The sequence below is a fragment of the Lutzomyia longipalpis genome, chromosome 4 (assembly GCF_024334085.1).
Source record: "Lutzomyia longipalpis isolate SR_M1_2022 chromosome 4, ASM2433408v1".
Taxonomy (NCBI): domain Eukaryota; kingdom Metazoa; phylum Arthropoda; class Insecta; order Diptera; family Psychodidae; genus Lutzomyia; species Lutzomyia longipalpis.
In genome coordinates, this window is record NC_074710.1 from 17,619,436 (window position 1) to 17,643,310 (window position 23,875).

Below are 23,875 nucleotides of genomic sequence, written 5' to 3' on the forward strand. Positions count from 1 at the left end.
ATTTTATCGTTATTCCCAACATTGTCCATGATGGTGTTATTGTGTGCGCGTGTGTGTGTGGAAAAATTGAGGGAAATTTATATAAATTGCCACCTTCGCATATCTCTTCCTTCTCACGTTCTTTCGCGTGACAAATACATTAACTCACACCAAAATGTGAATTTATTTTTTTCTTGTCGATCCCATTGATGCTCATTTTTGCGTGATTTTCAGGGTAGATTAGAGAGCACACACAAATACATATCATGGGACTAAAAATGATAATTTTATCGCAATGAGTCTCGTCTTTGTGATAAGATTTCTAGGAAATCTTTTCTTAATATTTTTTTCTTCTTTGGGATTTGCAGATATTTTGAGAAAATTGATTTTTTCAATGAAAAATATGTTCAAAACTTTTGATTTTTCTTTTCATTTTTAAGGAGAAGAGGAGTAGATTTATGCGGGGAGATGAAAAAATGTCTTCCGGAATGAATTTTACATACTTCCGGAATGCATTTTGCATACTTCCGGAATATTTTTCATGACCAAAATTAATTTTTCATCACACTGAAATATTTTCAAATGTTTCAGTGATTTTTTTCATAAATTTATCATTTTGAAAGTCATTAAAAGCAATATTGGGGTAAACTTTCAAGGTAAATTCATTGGATATTAATTAATTTTAATTGAGAAATCTTTCGGTAGAATAGTTTTCCGGGAAACTCTTAATGAGAGAAGAATGTTTTTTTTTTTATTTTTGGAGGAAGTCTCTTCTGAGGAAGTTCAAAAATAAATAATAAAAATTGGCTAAACATTGGATTAATTAATTTATTAAATTGGCAATGCTTGTTTTCCGAAAAAAAAAGGTTTCAATTTCTTCTTGTTCAAGACACCATAATAAGGGGCATAAAAATGGGAAAATTTTATGGCGAAATTTTTTTTCTTCTCCACTTTGGTGGACAATGAGGAGGAAATTGGATTTTCTCTCCTCATCCCATGCATTTTTGGCTCTGCTGGTGTCTCTTGAGTCACATAAAAGGTTGATGACGACAAGACGTGTGTGGATTACAATGGGAAGATGTACTGTCTTCTTTCTCTTTTATATGACCCCCCATACCTCCCACTATTCACACAGATGCGTTTTCTAGGCCCATTTTCTTCCAATCTGACTCTCTCTGTCTGTCTTTCCTCTGAGCGCTTCCTTTTGGGCACACAAGAGACACTCTATGCGAAAAGCTTTTGTATTTGTGGCAAATGTTGTACATCTATCTCCGAGCATGATGACAATAATTGGTGTCTCCGTGTGTGATTTCTGTATGGGGGAGGCTCCGCACGCAATTTTCTCACCATCTTGAACTTATCACCTGAGTCTCATGATTATTTTCTCATGCAGAAAGGGGCTGAAAAGTAATTGAAATCAATGATGGAAATAATAATTTGATGTGAATTTTATCTTGTGGAATGTTTAGGAAGGGGAAAAGTGTCTTCCGGAAGGTTTAAGAAGGGGATGAGTATCTTCCGGAAGGGGTTAATGTCTTCCGGAAAAAAATTAACAATTTTTTGGGACTGTGTAGATGTCAGAATGATGTCTGGATGGAAAAGTAAAAGAAGAAAAACTTTTTTTTTGGAAAGTTCGACAAATGATTAAGTGTTTTTCGGAAGATTTACAAAGGGGTTAAGTTTATTTTAAATGAATAAGGAAGAAGTTAAGTGTCTTCTGGAAGGAGTAAAGTTTCTTTTAGACTTTTTAAAGAAATGAATAGAATGTTCTATGGACATACATAAGAACTTTATGTTTTTTCCGGAATATTAAAAAATGATTTAAATATCTTCAAGAATGTTGAAGGTTTTTTTCTGAATAATCAAGAATGTCTTTCATGTTATTCAGAAGGTTTAAGAAGGGGTTAAGTATCTTCCAAAAGAAGTTAAGTCTCTTAGAAGGTTTAAGAACAAATGGAATGTTTCATGGAGTGTGTTTTTGACTTTTACAATTTTTCGTTTAATGTCTTTTTTTCGGAATATTAGGAATAGTCTTTTGTGTGTTTCTCAAACATTCAAGAATGAGCTAAATCTCTTCCTGAATGATCAAGAATATGTGTAATGTCTACCGGAAGTTTCATTAGAAAATACTTAATGTCTTTTTGGCTGTTTTTGAAGTCCGGAAAAAGACCGAATGTCTTCCAGAGTTTTTAGAAAGAACTTAAGTGTCTCGTTCAAGAATATGTTAAGTGTGTTTTAGAATATTCAAGAACGAATAGATTTATTAAAAAAAAGTTTACTTGAGTGATGCTAAAAATCTTCCGAAATGTTCAGGAAGAGTCTCAGTGGCTTTTGAAATATGAATCGTTGTTGATCAATCAATTCTACATTTTTTTGTATATACAAAAATTTTCCGGAAATATTCTTTTGGAAATTATCAAAAAAAAAAAAAAAAACTCATGATTTTGGGGTTTATTTTTCGGAAAACTCTCTAACGGCAGCACTGCTGTTTACATAGTTTCCGGAACTAATTTTTCTCATATTTTCGTATTTAAAAATTCATCCAAAACTTTGAATATTTTTTTTTTTACTTCAATCCGAAGTGAAAAAATTCGGAAAATTTGAATTTAAATTTAACGGAAATTGCTACAAATGCCATTTGCAGTATTTAGCAACCCCCTGCACTCAAATTATATGTTCTCATCTCTTTCTTCCCATGAGGGAGGGTGTTTCTTTTTATTATGAAAAAAAAAATCAAAGCGTCCACAAAATTGCATGAGAAGACCAGTGAGAAGACATGGTAAAAATCCCTCCTCCGAAAGAAGTGATAAAAATTCATGAAAGGAATTTTTTTCTTCTTCAACTTCTCGTGTCTTTGGTGGGAGACTTTCTTGGAGGAGGGTAATTCTGTCGTCTCACAAGAGGGCAACCCCCCCTTGTGAATTATTCAGCGAAAGACATGCGTCTGGGGAGCGAGATTGAGGAGGAATTTGACGTGTGACGAGATGAAATCTCACAACTTTTGTCATTTTTATCCACTCGCCATGACCCTTTTTCCGTTATCTTGCGGGAGGGACAATTTTAATGATATTTCCTTTTGAATATAATTATTTTTTAAGGGGCTAATTTTTGCACCCTCTGTGAGAAGGGTCTAGAGACGTTTTGTTGTCCACTGAAAGTGAATTCCATCATCGTCTGTCGCGTTGAGTTTTCAAAAGAACAGAAAAGAAGAGTTAAGATGGGAATTTTTCCTTAAAGGAATGTTGGAAAAAAAAGGATTATTGACAGGACATTCGACAAGGGACGAGAAAAGGGCCAATTTTGAGGGGTATTGTTGTTGGTGCGGTATTAATTTAGAGAGAAAGATCCTCAAATTCTTTGTAATTTCTTCTTCTCTTTTTCTTTAGTTAAAATACGTTTTTTTTTGTTGAAAAGCTTCTTTCTGTCGTCACTCCCTTCGTAAGAAAAAAAAAGCTTTAATATAATAAAAAGGGAAAGCAAAAAGAGCGCAGAAATGTCAATGAAAGTGCCGAAGATGAGGAGAACTGAAGAGGGGCACAATGGGATTGAGAAGTTGGTAAATTGTTCTTTTTTGTCCCCATAATTCCATCCACTTGACTTTCCATCTGGTTTTCCTCCGAAGCACACATAGACGCAGAAGAAAGCCCAAATGTTTCTCTTCTTAACGCCCCCTCATGTCCATCCTCCACGTCCTGCTCAGTGCTTTTCTAAGCATAAATTTTTAGGGGAGTGTGGGTGATGATGGTGTTGGAATTTCACCTCATTTCACAACAACAACTCAACGAAAAAAAAAGAGTCTTCTTTGGCATACTCACAAAGTTCCCCCCAAGTGAAGGAGGCACAGAGATGGTAAATTAATTCAATTGGCAGCATAGAATTGCTCGCTTCTACTCAGCACCCCCAAAAGTAGGCAAATGAATCTCACCAGGGGAGTGAAACATTTTAATAGCACAGTTGATTATTTAAATTTAAAGCAATTACACCCTGAAGAAATTAATTTCTTACTCATTTAATTTAGTCTCGCCCTTACTAAGAGACACAGCAGCCCTTCGCATTTACAAGTATAATTATATGTACACAAAATACATTGAAAAACTCATTGACTTTTCGTTTAGTTTTCCCAACAAGTTGAGAATTTGATGGTTCGTTGAGTTTTTAATGGGGTCTATTTCATTCTCTTTGATTCCTCATGGAGATACAATTCACTGACAATGGCTGTGAAGGAGAGATTTAAATGTTTTTTCATTGAGAAAAGCACCAAAAAAGACTCAATGAAACTCTTGAGAAAACTTAACGAAGATTTTTTGATATTTGGTAATGATTTAAATAAAATAAAATTAAAATTATTTAATTACCGAAAATTGAAGTGAAAATACGATCCATGAAACTTTACGAAAAAACTTAACGAAAATGATTGTTCATTAAAAAAAATTGAGTGAATTTAACGCATGAACTTCACTGCGGAACAAGAGACCGAAAATTCCTTGATAATTAAAAAGAAACATTCACAATAAGAACTATTATTTATTGTATTGAATTATATATTAAGATTTTTCATAAAAAAAACTTAACGAAAGTTTTTTTTAATGACGAAAAATTTTTGGTATTTGATAGTGAAGGACATTCTCTGCTTTTAACTTTTATAATGTCTACAACGCTGCACTAGAATCAGTTTGTTTTAACTTGACGAAAATTTGATAATTTATTAAATTTCGTTAAGTTATTTGTGATGAAATAAACTTGATATTCTGTGTGATTTAACATGAAACAATCTGTAAAATTATCCAATTGTCATTTAAAACTTAACGAAAGTATAGTGACAATCGATTCATTGCAATTTGTTAAGTTTAACTGTCTTCCATGTGGATGATTTTATATGAGATTTATAATATAATAATTTAATAATTATTGAGATGCGTTCAAATTGTCAACTAAATGAATATTATTGAAACTCAACGAAAATATTAACTTCTATAAACAATAAAAATTATTTCATAAAAAAAATAATTCAAAATTTCAATCATAATTAATAAATTTCTGGGCAATAAAATGAGAAAAAAATGATTCAAACTCGACGAAACAATTTAATTAAAAAAAATTAAATGAAAAATAAAACACTGAATAAATGTTATGTGTTTAAAAAATAACAGCTAATTTGCTGATTAAAAAAGAAATATTGCAGTTCTAAGAAAAAAATTCAAATTCCAAGAATTTGTATTAAAATTATCTATCAAATAAACTTAACGAAAGATTTTTTCAATAAAATCTTCAATTTTCAATGAAAAAACATTGATGAATTGTCTTTGTTTTTTGCTAATTTCCATGGCTTAAAGACATTTTTATTCTCAGGAGCTTTTTTATTTAATTACTTAAAGCTCTTTCACACCTTAAAGCTCTGTTCCTACATAATTTTAAATGATGAGGACAAGAAGCAAATAAAAAAACCAACTTTTCCTGGATAAATTCGCGTGACAATGGGACTTTTGATTCCAACGAAATGGCAACCAATTTTATCTAATCAATTTAATTGTGGGGATTGTTGAATATTTGAGAGGGATGAATGTGAGAAAAGGTCAAATATTCCCAGGCTTCCGTGTACATTCTGTTTGAGGGGGAGTTTTGTTGGGAAAAGTTGTGGGTGGGGGTGTGTTGAAAAGAACAAACAAGAGTAATAAAAAGATACTCATGTTTTTTAAATAGAAAATCTATTTCCGCTGCCAACACACATACACAATTTTCATCTCCTTTATCGTCACAACCCTGGAAAATATCATTCATCCCCCCCTCTCTCTCCTGCTTCCTCCTCCAGCGTGACGAAATAAGATTATTAATAGATTTTTGGAGCATAGAATTCTCCACCGAAGAGATTGTTGAAGGAATAAAGCAAAAGGTGGCACAGAATGTTGAATTTTTGGGGTGGAATTGTGTGTGTGTTTGTGTGAGGAGGAGAAGGAGAATATTTCCATCCTCTTCACAACTTCTTAATTGATTTCCTTGTGTTGGAAGAGATTTTTGTAGGAGAGGGACGGGGTGGGTGAAAAGCACGGGAGAAGCGCTTTTACTTTGGGAGGACTTGTGCAAGTGACGTAGTACTGTTGAAATCATTTCAAGAGGTCACATAATCCCCACGAAAAGGGGTTGGAGAAGAGTCACAACCTGGATATTTGATCTGGGAAGTATTTTGTGATTCCACCCACATTCCGGTGCTAATCTACTTACAATGTGATAATGAGAATTCGATTGATTGGGAAAATTACGTTGGTTGGTAGATGGGGTGGTGAATGAGAAATGCCAATAAGGTATAATTCTATGGGAGATGATTTGGGAGGAAGGGAGGGGAAGTGGGAGAATGTTGTTGATAAACTCGAGAAGCTCTCACAGTATTAATGTGAAATTAATGACTTTCTAGACATGATGGGAATTTTACATAAATCTATTTGCATTACTTCAATAACAAAATATCGAAGGAAATGTGAGAAAATTCATTTTCAGATAATTTCAAGGGTTTTAGTACAAGTTTAGTACTAATTTAGTACAATAGTTTTAACAGTTTTTACATAAAAATGTTGAAGAGGATACGAAAGAAGAACATTTTGTGTTAATTCTTAGAGGTTTTGTTACATTCGGATATTTTTAGAGCAATTTTGATGTATTATTAGTACAATTTTAGTACAGCAATTTAATAAGTTTTTCACATTAATTTGTGGGAAGTATACGAAAGAAAATCATTTGGTGAGAATTCTATAGAAGTTTATTGCTTGTGGATATTTTTAGTACAATTTCGGTACAACTAATTGTATTTTAGTACTGATTTAATTTGATATGGAAATAGCATTCAATAAGAAAATAAAAGCATTTTCATTAACAAATTCCAATTGAAAAGGGATAAAAACAACGCATATTAATTAATTTTTCACGTGTACTAAATTTTAGTACAACAAAGATTTAATGGAAATAACCACACAAAATATATTGTACAAAACCACATATTGAACAATATAATGGAGATTATTCTTCCACCAGAAATTCTACAATTTAACAACAACAAAATAATTTTTAGTACAGAAATAAAAAAAAATCTAACGCAAACTTTTTTTTGTTTTTTTAATTTTATTTTAGGGCTCCCCCAATATGCAGCAACTTCGGAGTGGGATGCCGAGTCGATGGCGCCCAGCTGAGGAGCACATTGGGAAGTATAAATTGCTAAAAACAATTGGCAAGGGGAATTTTGCGAAGGTTAAACTGGCCAGGCACGTACCCACCGGCAAGGAGGTTGCCATAAAGATAATTGATAAGACACAACTCAATCCGGGTTCATTGCAAAAATTATTCCGTGAGGTGCGAATTATGAAGATGCTGGATCACCCAAATATTGTTAAATTGTTTCAAGTAATTGAAACGGAAAAGACGTTGTATTTGGTCATGGAGTATGCATCGGGCGGAGAAGTATTTGACTACCTTGTCCTCCATGGGCGTATGAAGGAGAAGGAGGCACGTGCTAAATTTCGGCAAATTGTCTCAGCTGTACAGTACTGTCATCAGAAGCGAATTATTCACAGGTGAGTGATTCCTTTTATTCTATTATTGTTTTTGGAGTTAAAAAATATTGAGAAATATTTAAGAAATCTTCGAAATCTTTAGAAGATTCAAAAATAAAAGAAATATTAAAGGAATCTTCAAAATTTTCAGAAATATTTTTAAAAATTTTCAAGACTTTGTAAAATATTTAAGACATCTTCAGGGGATTCAAAAAAGTTTTAGAAATCTTCAAAAAATTCAGAACAGTTTAAGAAAAATCTTTAGAAATTTCAGAAATATTTAGGAAATCTTTAAAACTTTAAGAAATATCTAAGAAATCTTCAATAAATTCTCAAACATTAAAGAAATCTTCAGAAGATTCAAAAAACTTGAAGAAATCGTCCAAACTTCTCGAAATATTTGAGAAATTTTCAGAAAAATTCAGAATAGTTTAAGAAATCAGAAAAGTTTACGAATTCTTCAAAATATTCACAAATATTTAAGAAATCTTTAGAAGATTAAAAAATAAAAGAAATATTAAAGGAATCTTCAAAATTTTCAGAAATATTTTTAAAAATCTTCAAGACTGAAAAAAAAATGTAAAAAAAAATTAAAATTAATTTTAAATCTATTTCTGAGAATTTTTCTCATAAACTCCCGATAAAATTTTCTCCAGACAGAAGTAATTTGCAATGAAATGAAACTAATAGGAAAATTTGCGTGGGCTTTTCGTGGATTTCAATTGAATATTTTAGCAAAGTTAGAAGGAGAAATGGGAGAAAGAGAAGAATTTGTCAAGTCAATGAATAGGGTGAGATGTCAGAGTTCAATTTATGGAAAAAAGAACCTTCCTGAGCATAAGGGCAAAGGGAAGACACATTGCTTATTATTGGGATGTAGAAGAACATCAACAAATGAAGGAAAATTGCTGTGAAATGAAAAGAAAAAAATTTACCAAAGCATTGAATTCTAATTTTAAATGACTCCACAGCTATTCTCAGCTCACAGGGGTGAAGAGAGAGAGAGATGAAGAAAAATTGTCACCAGTACTACGTAAAATATATAATTTTTTTGTATGATGGTAGAGAAAGGAAAAGAAGTAAAAATAATAATAAACAGAGCGTGAGAAATTTAGGAAATCTTTGACATTCAGAGGCTATTTAATTTTATTCTTCAATGTCTTTTTTTTGTCTAAATCTGGTGACAAATTATATTGATTTTTCCGGTGTATTTCCACGAAGGGATGAGGGTGGGAAAAACTGTAGGTAGGTAATCACACCCACCCACATAATTTCTAAATTTAATTTTGAAACAAAGACACAGAGAATTACTTAAAATTAATTTTCTCACCAACTTCTCATCACATTCCCTCCTATTATTCTTGCACAGCAACAACCCCTTTCCTTCCTTGCAACCCCTTTAATTGGGGATTTAACAAAGTTTTCACAACTCCCACACACACACACACACGTAGACACTTCAAGGGTATTAAATATTGAAATCAAATAAAATCTCTTCTCTTCGCATTGCAAACGTAAATCAGCTTTCATTTCCAAGTGTTCAATGCAGTTTTTGGGTAAATCTAAAACTTAAACAATGCTCTTCTCAAAGTCCAAACTAATGCCCCTATATACATATGTATATACAAGGGGTGTTTATCTGGCGAATATTTTGGTTTTTTAAACGAATATTTCTGAAGATATGAATATTTGACTTCACATGAATATTTCTTGCTAAAAACCGAACAACGCAAAAACGGAAAAAAATCGAAACCCGTTTACTACTTTTTAGCATTAATTTACTACTTTTCCGTTTGAATTTTGTCCTTTTTTTAAGTCTTTAATGATGTTTTTTAATGTTTTGTTCCTCAATCTGTGCTATTTTGGAAGTTCTTAAAACCAAATATTAATCAGCTTCTTGAATTCATTCTTCGTTTTTTGGTTTAAATTTACTACTTTTTTAGCTTGAATTTACTACTTTTCGGTTTGATTTAAGTATTTTTATGCATATATTTAACCTTTTTTAAGGCTTGGACTTGTATTTGAATTTCCATGACGAATCATCTGAATATTTCCAAAAATCCGAAGAATTTCGTTCAGATAAACCCCCCTTGCATACATACTATGTAGCTACATAAATTGGAAGCTTTACAAATACTAGTTTGTAGGAGAACAATCAAAATAAATAATCCCTAAAATGGATAGAAAATTCAATTTATTGCTTTTAGTGAGATGCAACGAAATAAAAAAATCACGTAGAAAAGCTTTTCAATGTTAGGGGGTTAGAATGAAATATTTGTACACAGACTAAGTAAATTTATGTGCTGCTAATGTAGAATTTATTGAATTTATAGGTGAATTAGTGAGATGACATGTTTTGCTATAATTAATGATTATTGGAGTTTTGCAACATTATTTTCATTTGAAATTTTCCAGCAGAAGGCTTTAAACAAACATTTTTCAACCTCTTTAGAAATGTCTTTTAGATTTTTCCCACAATTGCAGGAAAATCAATTTTCCCACACACAGAAAAAAATAGGAGAGACAAAAGCAAAAGAAAATGCGTTAGAAAAAGAAAAATCTCTTATGGGGAATTGTATGTACATATAGTGGAGGAGATTACAATAAAAATTTTTATTGACATTTCCCTGGCCCATTTTGCCCCCAAACTCCTTCGATGAGCATCCTCTGTACGTGTTTCTGATGCTTGAAGAGTTGCTAGAAAAAGAGACTCTTCCACAGTGTTTTCATGATGTTTTTAGGGGTAGAATTTTGTGGGGAAAGGGGCCCCCTTTCAAGAATAAAATTCAATTGAAATGAATCTCATAAAAAGCACACACACACACACGCATTGGCCCTTTTTCAGTGTAATCGCTTCACGCGAGAAGAAATTTTTCCATCAATTCACAAACCCACATATTTTATTGCAACTGCTTTTCACGCTTCTTGCACGCAGTTGCCAACACTTTCCCACCACCCATTTTTTCTATATAATAATAATTCTTTCGCCTTCTGTTAATCTCTTGAATGTCATATGGCTCCTGCTGCTCCAATAAAAATCACATAAAATTCTTCTATTTTCTTTTTTGTTCACTCAAACATTGTAACAAAAACCTTCATCCTCCACGTTTACTTCATAACACATTCTCTTTATTCTCCACTGAGGGGGCAGAAAAATGGAATATTATTTAGTTTATTTATTTAGTGGAGGGATGGGGGCTAAAGGGTTGAAAAAAGTTGAAAAACGTGGCATCAATTTGTGAAAAATTTAGTGGAAAGAAAGAGAGAGAAGAAGCTACAACATATGTTAGAACAACAATATTTCCTATTAAAGAATTCCTTTTGAAAGCTTTTATACAATGATGGTCGTACAAATGGAAAAATTAATTTTATTAACTCATCTCTGGTAACTCTCAGATTTTTTTTAAAATCTATTTAAATATAAATTTAAATCTATTCGAGATAGAAAACTTCTAAAAATTACAAAGTATAATAATTTTTCATCGATTAAATGGAGTTTTAAAAGTTTTAACCTGGCGCCTCCACTGTTAGCTGCAAATTTTTGAATTTTTTGTTGATCTATTAGCATAGTTCTGATCTTTTTTTAGTTTCTGTGGTATACAAATCCCCTTAAGACATTTTAACTTAAAAAAATGACCGTAAGGGGCGCAGTAATCGAATAAAAATTCTAACATTTCAAACTTAAATATCTCGAAAACGGCTCGACCGATTTCAATGAAATTTTGAGACGTTATAGCTGACATTAATCCCTTCCAAATGATATATAAAAAAATGAAAAATTCATACAATATTCCCGGAAATTTAGCCCGTCAAAGTTGACGTTCATGAAAAATCTCTAAAATGCTTCTTTTCTCTTTTTCATTGCAGAGATTTAAAAGCAGAAAATCTGCTGCTAGACAGTGAGATGAATATAAAAATAGCCGATTTTGGGTTCTCCAATGAATTCACACCAGGCTCAAAGTTGGATACATTCTGCGGTAGCCCACCGTATGCAGCTCCGGAATTGTTTCAGGGGAAGAAGTACGATGGCCCGGAGGTGGACGTGTGGTCCCTCGGGGTAATCTTGTACACACTCGTTAGTGGCTCATTGCCATTTGATGGCACAACATTGCGTGAACTGAGGGAGAGGGTACTTCGTGGGAAGTATCGGTGAGTATAAAAATCTTTTATTTTATTTTCTTTCTTTCTTTCTTTTACTGTGCCATAATACTTTTGTCCTTTTGATTGTTTCATTGGATTCATTGAACAATTGACATTTATTGGTGTACACGGGAGTGGGGGTGGGGGTTGGGGTGCAATCAACTCAAGAGGGTCATATATAGAAAGTATATCTTATCGTAAAATTCGGAGAACTGTTGGATTTTTCCCAGGAGAAATTCCACAGATTAAGGGAGAATTTTACCAACTTGAATTGGAATTGATTAATTGAAAGGGTTTAAAAAAGGGTTTAAAAGAAATTAAAAAAACTAAGAATTTGTGCATTGTAATAAATCAAATTGTAGTTTTTTTTAAAGTTTATTTATAGGAAAATTATGAGAATTTTTTTTATTGCACAATATGTGTCTCAGCTAAGCAAAACTATTTACCTAATTTAAATCTAATCAATTTTGTATCCCCTAAATTTTTACTTGATGAAAAATATTTTGTAAATGATTTGAAAATTAAGAAAAAATGATTTGAAATTTGAAAATATATATTTTTTGAAAATAATTATCCATAATATCTGAAAGATTACTTTCTTTATAGCACAAAATGTGTCTCAGCAAAAAAATATTTTTTAGCTCTTGTCATTTTTTTTTTTAAATTTTTTAACCAGTAATATTTACAATTGATTCATAAATAAATTTTCTGTAACTTACTATAATATCTTTTAGAGGAAACACAAAATATTTTGTTTTATAGCATGAATTGTGTCTTAATAAATGAAAAAAAAAACAATAAATCTAATTAATTTTGTTCTTTTAAATTTAACTTTTTGTGGATTTTTTTTCTCAAAATTTGATAATCGTTTTTTTTTTAATAAACCAAAATATCAGAAAGAATTTTTATAGCACAAAGTGAATCTTAGATTACAAAAAAGATTCGGTCAATTTATTAATTTTTTAAATGGAAAATCTTTATAAATGATTTGCAAATTGTCTTTCTTACAATTTTTACAAAATATTTTTTATCTTTTTTTATAGCACATGATGTGTCTCAGCTATAAATTAATTTTTAACTGTTATCAATTTTTTTTCTTTTCAACGAAAAATATTTACAAATGATACATAAATAGACCTTTTACAAATTCTTGTAATGTCTTTTAGCTGGAACACACTATGTATTCTTTTATAGCAAAAATCTTTTATAGCAAAAAAAGGGGTTTCAGATAAAATAAATAAACTTTAGATCTTCCCAAATTTTACATTTTTCAAGTCAAAGTTTCATACAAATTATTTGGGAATTCTTTTTTTTATAAATTATCCAAATTATCTTTCATCTTTTTATTTTATAGCACAACATGTGTCTCGGCTAAAAGTATTATTTTTTTAGACAATTTAAATTAATTTTTTTTTGGTGAAAAATATTAAATAAATTCAAAATATTTTTCATTAAAAAACTTTAAAAATGATTTTAAAAAAATAATTCCTTCCGCAGAATTCCATTCTATATGTCAACGGACTGTGAGGGTTTACTTCGTAAGTTTTTGGTATTGAATCCAGCAAAGAGGGCGAGTCTAGAAGTAATAATGCGTGATAAATGGATGAATATGGGCTATGAGGAGGACGAATTGAAGCCCTACACGGAGCCGGTGCCCGATTTGAAAGATCCCAAACGGATAGGTAAGACGGGTACTGTATTCAATGACAAAAATTCAATTAATTCATTCACATTCTCAAAAGAATATTTCTCTTTTTTTATTCTCTCCCTATCTGTGTCTCTCACACACACACATTGCGACACATTTTGTCGCGTGTATGTGTGTTGAACGTGTGGTGTGTCCGACCCACCCTCAAAATGAAAAAAAAAATGAAGAAAATTTGCATACTTTTAGGGAGATTTTTAGAGAGAAAAAATGTTATTTTTGTAGTGATAAAAAATCAATTTTTTCTTGTATATTTGGTGTAAAATAGATTCTTTTTTTCTACTGTAATTTATTATCTTTATATAGATCTTTTTTTTATATTCTATGTCATGAAATTTCTTTTTATTTTACGTTTATTGTGTCTCTCTGAAAAATGGCAAAAGATTTTTTTTCATTCTCTATGGGATAGAACACTCAAGAAAAGAAAAAATTCAAAACTCGTACATTGAAAATGCATTTTGTTGTAAAGAAAGAAATGGTGTGTGGAAGGTTATAAATTTTCTGTCAAATGTGAATTTGTGGTGAGAAAGTCCCTAAAAGTGCTATAACTTTAAAATAATAATAAAATAAAAAAGGGAACCAAATATACGATAGGATTTTCCTTAGAGACTTGTTATATGGTTTGTGCTTTAGAGGAAAATTTATTGCAATACAGCTGCACTATATGGAGAGAAAAATCCTTCTCAAAATGTCCTTCTTCTCACACAGAATACTCCATTCGGTGAATTTTTTTTTATTGAAAAAGGATTTTTTTTTCTTCAGGACGTGTAGTACAATATCAATTGCAAAAAATTGTCATGTCTCTCTCTGTTTGTGGGAGAAGGAGATGTTTTATTGTTTCTCCTGATTTGCAGCTTTATTCAATTTTATTTCTTCGCGGAAAATGCGCACGGATAGTCAAAAGAGAGGATGGTGAGAAATTTAATTTGTTTGTGTAACAGAAGAAAATTGAATTATGGCAAATATAACAAACGTACAAAAGAGAGAGACACAGACAGAAAATAAGGCGGGGGGAAAAATGATGAAAAGAAGACGAATAGTTTATTTGAAATAGTTGTAAATTGTAACGATTTTCAAAAGGGACAAAATGGACAATATTGATGTTCAAAAGAGACAAAAAGAAATGAGGAAAAATGTGGTTAAAATTAGGCAAAATTAGAGTGTTAAAAAGACAATTTTTGGGTACGCTTTAGACATTTTTTGAGTCTGAAAAAAAAATTGTTTGAGTGCCAAAATGTTTTAGCTGAAATTCCAAAGTTTTTGGGAAGATTTGAAAGATATTTGATGTATTGAAAGAATATTTGAGAAGTATTCGAAGTATAAGAAAAGTATTTGCAGTATTTGAGAAATATTTGACGTTATTTAAAAGTACTTAAAGTATTTGAAGTGTTTCAGAAGTATGCGAAGTATTTGACGTTATTGAAAAGTATTTGAAGTATTTCAGAAGTATTAAAGAAATATTTGAGGTTATTGAAGAGTATTTGAGGTATTTGAAATATTTTAGAAGTATTTGAGAAATTTTTGACGTTATTGAAAAGTATTTGAAGTATTTGACGTTATTGAAAAGTATTTGAGGTATTTGAAATATTTGAGAAATTTTTGACGTTATTGAAAAGTATTTGAAGTATTTTAAGTATTTGACGTTATTGAAGAGTATTTGAGGTATTTGAAGTATTTCAGAAGTATTAAAGAAATATTTGAGGTTAATGAAAGAAAAGTATTTAAAGTATTTGAGCAATATTTGACGTTATTGAAAAGTATTTCAGAAGTATTCGAAGTATTTGACGTTATTGAAGAGTATTTTAGGTATTTGAAGTATTTCAGAAGTATTAAAGAAATATTTGAGGTTAATGAAAGAAAAGTATTTAAAGTATTTGAGCAATATTTGACGTTATTGAAAAGTATTTCAGAAGTATTCTAAGTATTTGACGTTATTGACAAGTATTTGAAGTATTTCAAAAGTATTTGAGAAATATTTGACGTTATTGAAAAGTATTTGAAGTATATGAAAAATAGTTATTTAAAGTATTTAAAGGATATTCAATGCATATCAAAAGTATTAAAAAATATGCGAAGTATTTTAATAATAATATTTAAAAAAACAGTTAATGAATATTTCTTAAAGAATATTTGAAATATTCCTCTGAAAAATTAAATTCTAACCTGACTTTTTTGCCTATTGCTACTTAAGTTAAATCTTGTGGAAAGTTAAATGTGGGATTGAATATTCTACTCAAATAATTATTTTCAATGAATTTACTTCATGAAAATTTTTTTTAAAAATAATTCTCTGTAAATTAGGGATATAGTGGCAAAGTAACGCCATCTATTGAATAATTTTACTTGAATATAAAGACTTGAGAACGTTTGTGGATTAATGAATTTAAGCAGAATTTTCTTAATGCATTCTATGCTGAAGAATTGTCAGATAAAATACCTTTTAGACATTCATTGATCATCAAAGGGTTAACTCAATTTCTTCGTAATGCAAAACATTCGCTATATCGAGGTCTCACTGTATTGTTGTTTTTTTTTTACATTTGAGTGTTCTTTCTCTTTTTTAGATTTTCTGAATGAATAATTTAATTAAATTAATTATAAATATTCTTTAAATAAATATTTTGTATAAAATTTTATTTATTTTTTCCTTCATGGTATGCAATTTGTCGTAGATTTTGCAATGAAATTTAATTCTTTAATTATTTTTCATTTGACTTTTAAAAATATACAATATAATTTGTAAATATAATATAAATATTATATACTTTCATAGAATATAGAAGCAAAACAAAAAAAGAACAAGAGAATGGCATTAAAAAGGCTTTATGCGTCTAGGAGAAGAAAGAAAGGCAAGGAAACAAAAAAAGAATTGGGCTGATTTTGCAATCAATTTTCACCAAATTCTATTCAACGTTTTTTTTCTCTCTGGCGTGCTAAAATTTCTCACGCAGGGAGGTTATTGCTCGATTTGAGCTATATAATTTTTTTGTAGCAACAGTATATGGTTGGGGAGGGGGGTGGAGGGGTGCTGGGAGGTGGTAACGATTGCGATTTGTGAAGGGAATTATTTCACTGAATTGCTCCATTAATAATTCACGGGCTTAGAGGTTTTTTTTTCCCTTCACTTCTACGTATGGATTTCCATTTGATGGGCTTTTTTGGGAGGAACAGAGGAGAAGGGGGCGAGGAACTGGCATCCATGCGAGAGGGATGTGGATCAATAGATTAAATTAGAATGATCAGAGTGTAAAAAAATTTCTTTCCCGCGAGCTCTTTATTTTATTTTATATTTTTCCATGCACGATAAAAGGAGAGAAAAAAAAGGAGCCATTAAAATTTGAGTAAGAGATATTAATAAATTTAAAGAGTGATGGCGGAGAGGAGGAAGGAGGGGGAAGTAGGAGGAAGGAAAGATGTCGGAGCTTGTTATTTTATTTTTATTAAAGAGTCCCCAACGAGGTGCCACGGATGATACCTTTGAAGCTCACTTTTACCCCAATATAATGTATATTTATTAGTGATATTGACACCATAATGTTGGCAATATTATGTGGATGTAAAATATTCTTCCACCCACTAAAATATTTTCTTGATTCCATTAAATTTCCCCTAAATGGGATGAGGGTGGGATACTAAAGAGCTGCTGTGCTAAAGGAGAGAATGTGGGTGTGATGGGAAAATTTTCAAAGGGTGTCTCAAATAAACTGTTTTTATTATTTTCAATAAAGAAATTTATTTTATTACCAAAGAGTTCCTTTAAGGAAGGAAAAAGGACTTGAAGGGATGTTAATTTGTGTTAAAAAGAATCATAAAGAGATTTTTTTATTGAAAAAATGTATTCGGAATGTTGAGAAAAAATTCAGTAATATTCGGAATATTTCCGGAAACCGAATAAATGTGATAAATTATTATAAAAAAAACATTTAAAATGCCCAAAAATTAAAAAGGAATGCGGAATATTAAGAAAAAATCAGTAATATTTGGAATATTACCGGAAAGTGATTAAATGTGATAAATTACTGAATAAATTCATTTAAAATACTCAAACAAAGGAATTTGAAATGTTTAAAAATAAATCAATAATATTCGGAATTTTCTCGGAAATCGAATAAATTCGTCTTTGTCAATTGATTTGATCATCTTGCCTGTGCTCCCTTTCTAACCCTTCATCCCTCTATTCACTGCTTTCTTCCTTCTTAATTATTGATAAAGAATCATTTTAAATACAGAAAAATTGAAAAGGATTCGGAATATTAGGTTAAAGTATTAAATATTAAGTATTAAATGCAAAATATTAAATAAAAATGAAAAGAAATTAAGAAAAAGTGAATTTTTAAATAAATTTATTTATTTAAAGAATTATTCTGTTTTACATTCAATATTCGGAATATTTTGTTATATTCGTTTAGAATTGTTGGTTTACATTCGTCAGGAAATTAAATAGATTGCATACTGAAATAAACAAATAAGAAATAAAATAAAGAAATTAAATTAAAATAATTCTAAAGAATCTTTAGAAAGTATTCTTAGCAGCGCCTAAATTGAGACACCCTGTCCATGTATATAAAAGCTCCAAAGCATTTGGTGAATGCTTTTCCTTTCACTCTGTTATACAGTACATAATTTTTTTTAAGGGAGAAAATTTTTATTTTTATGTTACATGAAATATAAATGAAATTTGATACTTTTCTCCATGAAAACTTCTCATACTCCTCGGGAAATTTTTTCTTCTTTTCGGGGTATTTTTCCTCTCTGAATTTTCCATAGACTTTCCGTCCGTTGCCACCACCCTGCTTCTCACACCATTATGATCATGTTTATGGCTCATCAAACACCAAATACAGCCATGGAAAGCAGTCGTAGAAGAAGAAGAAGAAGAAAGAAAGGAGATTAGGTGCCATTGGGGAGTTTGCGCAAGAATTTGCTCTTCCTTCCATGCCATGTGTTTTGTACAAAGTAAAAGATTCTTTGTGGAGGAATGGCAAAAGAGAAAAATTCTTCTATTTCTTTTGCGAAAAAAAGAAGCTTTTTTCACTCCTCAATAAATACAGAGAGTTCGATGAGTTTGAATTGAAATTCTCATGTGAACTCAAACTGCATACTTTCCATCATTTTCCTTCACTTTAAATGCAATTCAAAGGAGAGAATTTTCAATGATGAACATTTTCTATACAAAACTACTTGAGATTTTTATTTTCACATGACTAGAAATCAATGAATGATTCCATTTCTCTCGGAAAATGGATTTGAAAAAAAGAAAAATTCGTACAAATTTTCTCTATTTACGGGACATCATCTCTTTCAATTAAAAATTAAATGAGGAAGAACGTTCTCTTCATTTATTTTTCCTTTCAATGCCATTCCAATTTTCTCCAATAGAAATGAATGTTTTTCCCTCCTGTGTTAAGTGGAAGACAAACTTTGTCATTAAATGACCATTTATTGAGCCAAAATCAATACCTAAAGTTGATTTTGATTTGAAAGGAATCACATGGAGACGACATGAAATGAGAATTGGTTTCATTTTCAATTGGAGATGTTTTTCAAAATGATTTTTCAAAGCTTTTCTCAATGGTTTTTTTTTTAGTTTTAAATTTAATTGGTGGGGGAAGGTGGAAAAATGGAGGGAAATTCAGGAAGAAAATTATTAGTTTACTAAGCTGAAATACGATTTAAAGTAATGGAATTAATGTAAAAAGCTGCATTAAAACAATTTAGTACAGTTTTTAGTACAGAATAAAGATTGAAAATTTAGTACTTCTCTAAAGGAATTGAAGGATATCAATATTGTGATTGATAAGGATTTAAGATTGACAAGTTTTTTTTTCAATTAAATAAATAAGATTTAAATAACATTTAGTACTAAATGCGTACTAATTTGTCCTAAATAAGATTGATAAGAAAAGTTTAAAACATTTAGTACTAATTAGTATGCATTTAGTTCTGAATGTTGTAAAGTTTTCTTTTCAATTAAATAAATAAGATTGATAAGAAAGCTTTAGAACATTTAGAAATAAATGCGTACTAATGAGTACTAAATGTTGTAAAGTTTTCTTGTCAATCTTACTTATTTATCTATTTATTTCAATTAAATAAATAAGATTGACAAGAAAACTTTGGAATATTTAGTACTAATTAGTACGCATTTAGTACGTACTAAATTCCACAAATCTTACTCAAAGATTAATTCGAAATATATGCATAGTGCTGCTACAAAGATTTTTCAAACTCTAACATTAGATATCTTTGGAAAACTTTTAGTACCTGAATGTACTAAAAAAATTAATTAAAAGTATTTTTTAAATTTTTAATGGAAGGTTTTAGCTGTCATCTGAAATCAACATTCTTTGTTAAATCTTCAAAATTTTCTCATGTACTATTTTGTTCTAAAAATTGAATTGAGTTTTGGAACATAAAAAATCAAAACATAATTTCTTCAATATTTTCTTGCCATTTGATTGTTCTTCTCTTGTTTCAAGTTTTAGTACCTACTTTTATATAAAAAAGAATGTTTTAGTACAACTTATTTTTATTTTTTCATTTTTAGAAAGTTCCTTAAATGTATTTTTTTTTATCTTTATGTCTTGTTGCTGTCGATTTTTTGAGAATTGTGTACAAAGAAAACAAAAATTAAGAAATGCAAAATGAAATGTTTTTTTTTTATTGAATTGTTTCACAAGGAATTTTATTAATTCTCTTTTTTCTCTCTTTCTTTTTTTTCGTCTTTATTCCAATTAAATCGTCGCTATTGTGTCATCGCCAAAAACAAAAACAAAAAATTGTAGAAGCCCTAGTCGCAATGGGGTACAATAGGCAAGACATTGAAGAATCACTATCACAAGTTCGCTATGACGATGTATTCGCCACATATTTGCTTCTAGGAAGAAAAAGCACAGATGTAAGTTATGTTTTTTTTTTGTCTCTGTCATGTTTTTTTTTTAGTACAAATCTTTATTTTTTTTGAAAAGGAAAATTTAGCTGATCTCACGAGCTGTCTTTTAATTAAATTTAATTAAATTGATCATTATTTTGAAGAAAGAAAAATGTCATGGATGTTAGTGCGTTTTGTACTAAATGTGTACTAAAATACAATATTTTTTATTTTTGCAAATGAAATTAGCCCGAATCCGACGGTTCCCGGTCAGGATCTTCCCTGTCACTGAGGAATATAGCAGGAAATGATGAAGCAGCTGCGGGTAATTCCGCAGTACAGAGCCCAACGCACCGTGGTGTCCATCGAAGTATCTCGGCATCGAGTACTAAACCCAATAGGAGGGCGTCTAGTGGTGCCGAAACACTGCGTAAGTCCACATGTGTCAATGCTAAATGATTTCTGCTGCTTCAAACTTTATTTACTCCCATAAAGCTGCTTTTATTTGTTGAACAAAAAATCGTGTTCTAAAAATATTATGTTCTAAAAATTTTGTTCTAAAATTTATTTTTCTGTTCTAAATTTGTTTTTTTTACGCCATGTCGGAGTAAATAAAGATTGATGTGTGGTTTTTGTTTTTATGGAGCTTTTCTTAGTTTAGTTTTAGATTTAAGACAACAAAATGCCCCATTAACAGTCATTTTTTATGTTTTCAATTCATTTAATGCATGTGTGGGGGAGGGAATATTTTTTTATTATTATTTTCTTTATGATTTCTTCTTTTTAATTTTTTTTTATTTCTCAAAAATCATTTTTCGCAATTTTTTCTTCCATTTTTTAATGTCAAAAAAAAAAAAATTTTTTTTTCAAGCAAATTATTTTATGAACCCTGTAAAATATATATACCTACCTATACATAGTTTGCACATTTGTTACTAATACTAAATCTAATAAATATAACATTTTATTGTTAACAAAATTAAACTTAATATAAGAGAAGGTAAGTAAGGGAATGCAAAATGGTTTTTTACTAATAAATCAAAAACCTAATTTGTAAGAAGAAGAAGATGCGCACAAACTTGTCAAAATTTTGACATTTAGAACAAACAAAAATTTGAATTTTAACCGTTAGTTCACGTAGTATAATTGTTGATAGAAGAACAAAAGAAATCTTCAAGTTGCGCACCTCAAGCAAAAAACAAAAAAAAAAGAAACAAATGAGAATAAAAGTCTCTCCCTCCGAATGAATTTTACTAACACACGCTTTAAATGATGACATATTAAGTGACAGGGTGACAGCACGTTAATTATAGAAATATTCCATCGTTTTATAACAGGTGTTGGCCCCACGCCGGCTGTTGTGGCGGCTGCAGCTGCAACGGCATCAGGTGCAACAAATGTTGCCAATAATCACACAACAACGGCAGCAGCAACAGCAACAAGTGGTGCCACATCGTCTACCGAGAGAGCTTCAATGTAAGTTTTTCTCTCATTTTCTTTTCTTTTCGTTTATTTGTTTCCACCCACTTGTTCTACTTTTTTTCACCCCTCAAAATGCCCCAAAAACGTCTAAAACTTTCTTTTTTTTTTACAATGGCGGGGAAGGGGTGAGGTTTTTGAAAATTCAATTGGTCGTAAGAGGATTTTCGTGTTTGTGCATAAAAGAGTAGAGAAAAGAGAGGAAAAAAATGCATTTGGGAGATTTGAAATGTTCAAAATAAGGTGAAAGAATTTAAATAATTTAAAGGGAATTTGCAGAGTTAAAGGAAAGAGAAAAAGTTTAAAAGGAATTTGTGGTTAATTTAAAATGCGCTTTTGGCGCTACTGTCAATGTTGATTGACATTTATGACAGATAATATTTAATGTTAAATATATTTTTACGTCAAACCTACAAGGAGTTTTTTCTGTGAAATTTTTAATAAGCTTTTTGTGATGAATTTATAAGAAGGATTAAGAATTTATGAATATGTATGTTTGACAGAAATTATATGCCAAATTATTTTATCTGTCAAAATTGAAGGAAAACTTATACAATTTTCTAACGTTTTTTTCCACTCTTATTTTACACAGTTGAGTGATCAAACGAATTTTCTTGTGTCAAATTTTCTTATTAAAATTTGAATGTCAAAATTTCTTAATTAAAATTTCAATGTCAAATTGACGTTGTCAAAATTTTCTTAAGTCTCTTTTTTTTCTTAATCATAATCCTGACCGAATGTTTCTCAAGTCAAATTCTTACTGACTTTACACTGTTATTTATCTAATGTTTTATCATTCTATCAAATTTCTTTAATAGATACATTTAGTGTAATTTTTTTTTTACGTCCAATTGACATTGTCAAAATATTCTTATGTCAAATTTTTAATACAAAACATTCATATTAAAACTTTTTTTTGATGAATTTTCACTAAAAAAATTGTATTTTTCTTATCAACATTTTTAGTGTCACATTCTGTATTGTCAAATTTTCTGACGTTAAGCTTCAAATAAGTTATGTCAAATTTGAATTGTCAAAATATTCAATAAGAGATTTTTGATCCTATTAAGCGACTAAGAAATTCATTCTTTTGCTGAATTTTTATTGTCTAAAGTGTTTTTTATGTCACATTTTTTACTGTCAATTTTTTTAAAGTTAAATGTCAAATTTAAATTGTCAAAACATCCAATTATAAATTTTCAGCTCTATTCAGTCACTGAGAAATCCTTGAAATTTTTTAGAATTTCTTCTTAAAAATAAAAGATTTTTCTACTGTCAGAATATTTTGTTTTTTTCAAAGCTTTATGTCAAGTTATTGTCAGTAGTTATTATTGATGTTCTAATTTAAAATATCTGACCGTTTTTTACTATGAAATTTACACTGATATTTTTCTCACTTTTCTCCATCTTTTTAAATTATAACAGTTATGAGTTATAATTTCAATTACATCTTCTTACGTCAATTTGACATTGTCAAAATTTTCTTACATGTCAAACTTCATCTGTCAAATTTCCAAATGTCAAAAGCTAATTCAGTTTAAACGTAAAACCGATAACGGTGAACGTTAAAAAATTTAAAATATTTTTTTCAGTGAATTTTTGACATTTTTTAAATTATTTTGTTGGTTTTTTTTTGTCAAATTCACAGAAGCAGCAATTTTAAGAGGCAAAACACCCTTGATCCCGCTACCGTGAAAGAGACGATGAGTCGTTTAGTGGCACAGGACCGGCCAGCATCGGCTCAGCCAAAACCCGTGGCTGTTACTCAAAATGGTGAGTTTTGAAGTTCCTTTTAAAAAGCTTCTTTTATTAATTTTTTTTGTTGAATTTATTTAATTTGTGATTTTTTTTTATTGTTTTTGCAGCAATTTCGAGTCCCGCAAAGCCACGTAGCAGCGTAACAAAATACGATCCGACAAATGGGAATCGCACAGTTGGTCCCAGTGGGATGATCCCCAGGCGCTCGACAACTCTCTACGAGAAGACGTCGTCAACGGAAAAGACAAATGTTCTACCGGCTGAGTCAAAGTATGTAGTGTTACAACACACAAGAAAATTTCATTCAACTTTTATTTTTTTGTCCTCTCTGCTTGCTTTCCTTTCTTACATTTTATGTTATTAATTTTTTTTCTTCTTCGTCCCTTCCTTTGTATACTTTAGAGA

At 30.2% G+C, this 23,875-nt stretch overlaps 1 protein-coding gene across 39 annotated transcripts in view; it reads left to right on the plus strand.

Moving 5' to 3' along the window:
• The window catches only part of LOC129795333 (serine/threonine-protein kinase MARK2), a 108,799-nt gene that overhangs the window by 52,191 nt on the left and 32,733 nt on the right, over positions 1-23,875 (plus strand). For 15 of the 39 annotated variants that reach the window (XM_055836509.1, XM_055836508.1, XM_055836503.1 and 12 more), the window contains 8 exons: positions 7,099-7,538; positions 11,385-11,666; positions 13,155-13,348; positions 20,148-20,260; positions 20,483-20,663; positions 21,547-21,709; positions 23,361-23,485; positions 23,578-23,740. In XM_055836509.1, the coding sequence (XP_055692484.1) occupies positions 7,099-7,538; positions 11,385-11,666; positions 13,155-13,348; positions 20,148-20,260; positions 20,483-20,663; positions 21,547-21,709; positions 23,361-23,485; positions 23,578-23,740 (1,661 nt within the window). The remainder of the gene's footprint in view (positions 1-7,098; positions 7,539-11,384; positions 11,667-13,154; positions 13,349-20,147; positions 20,261-20,482; positions 20,664-21,546; positions 21,710-23,360; positions 23,486-23,577; positions 23,741-23,875) is intronic. The other 24 variants (XM_055836510.1, XM_055836531.1, XM_055836501.1 and 21 more) reach the window with 3 other exon arrangements.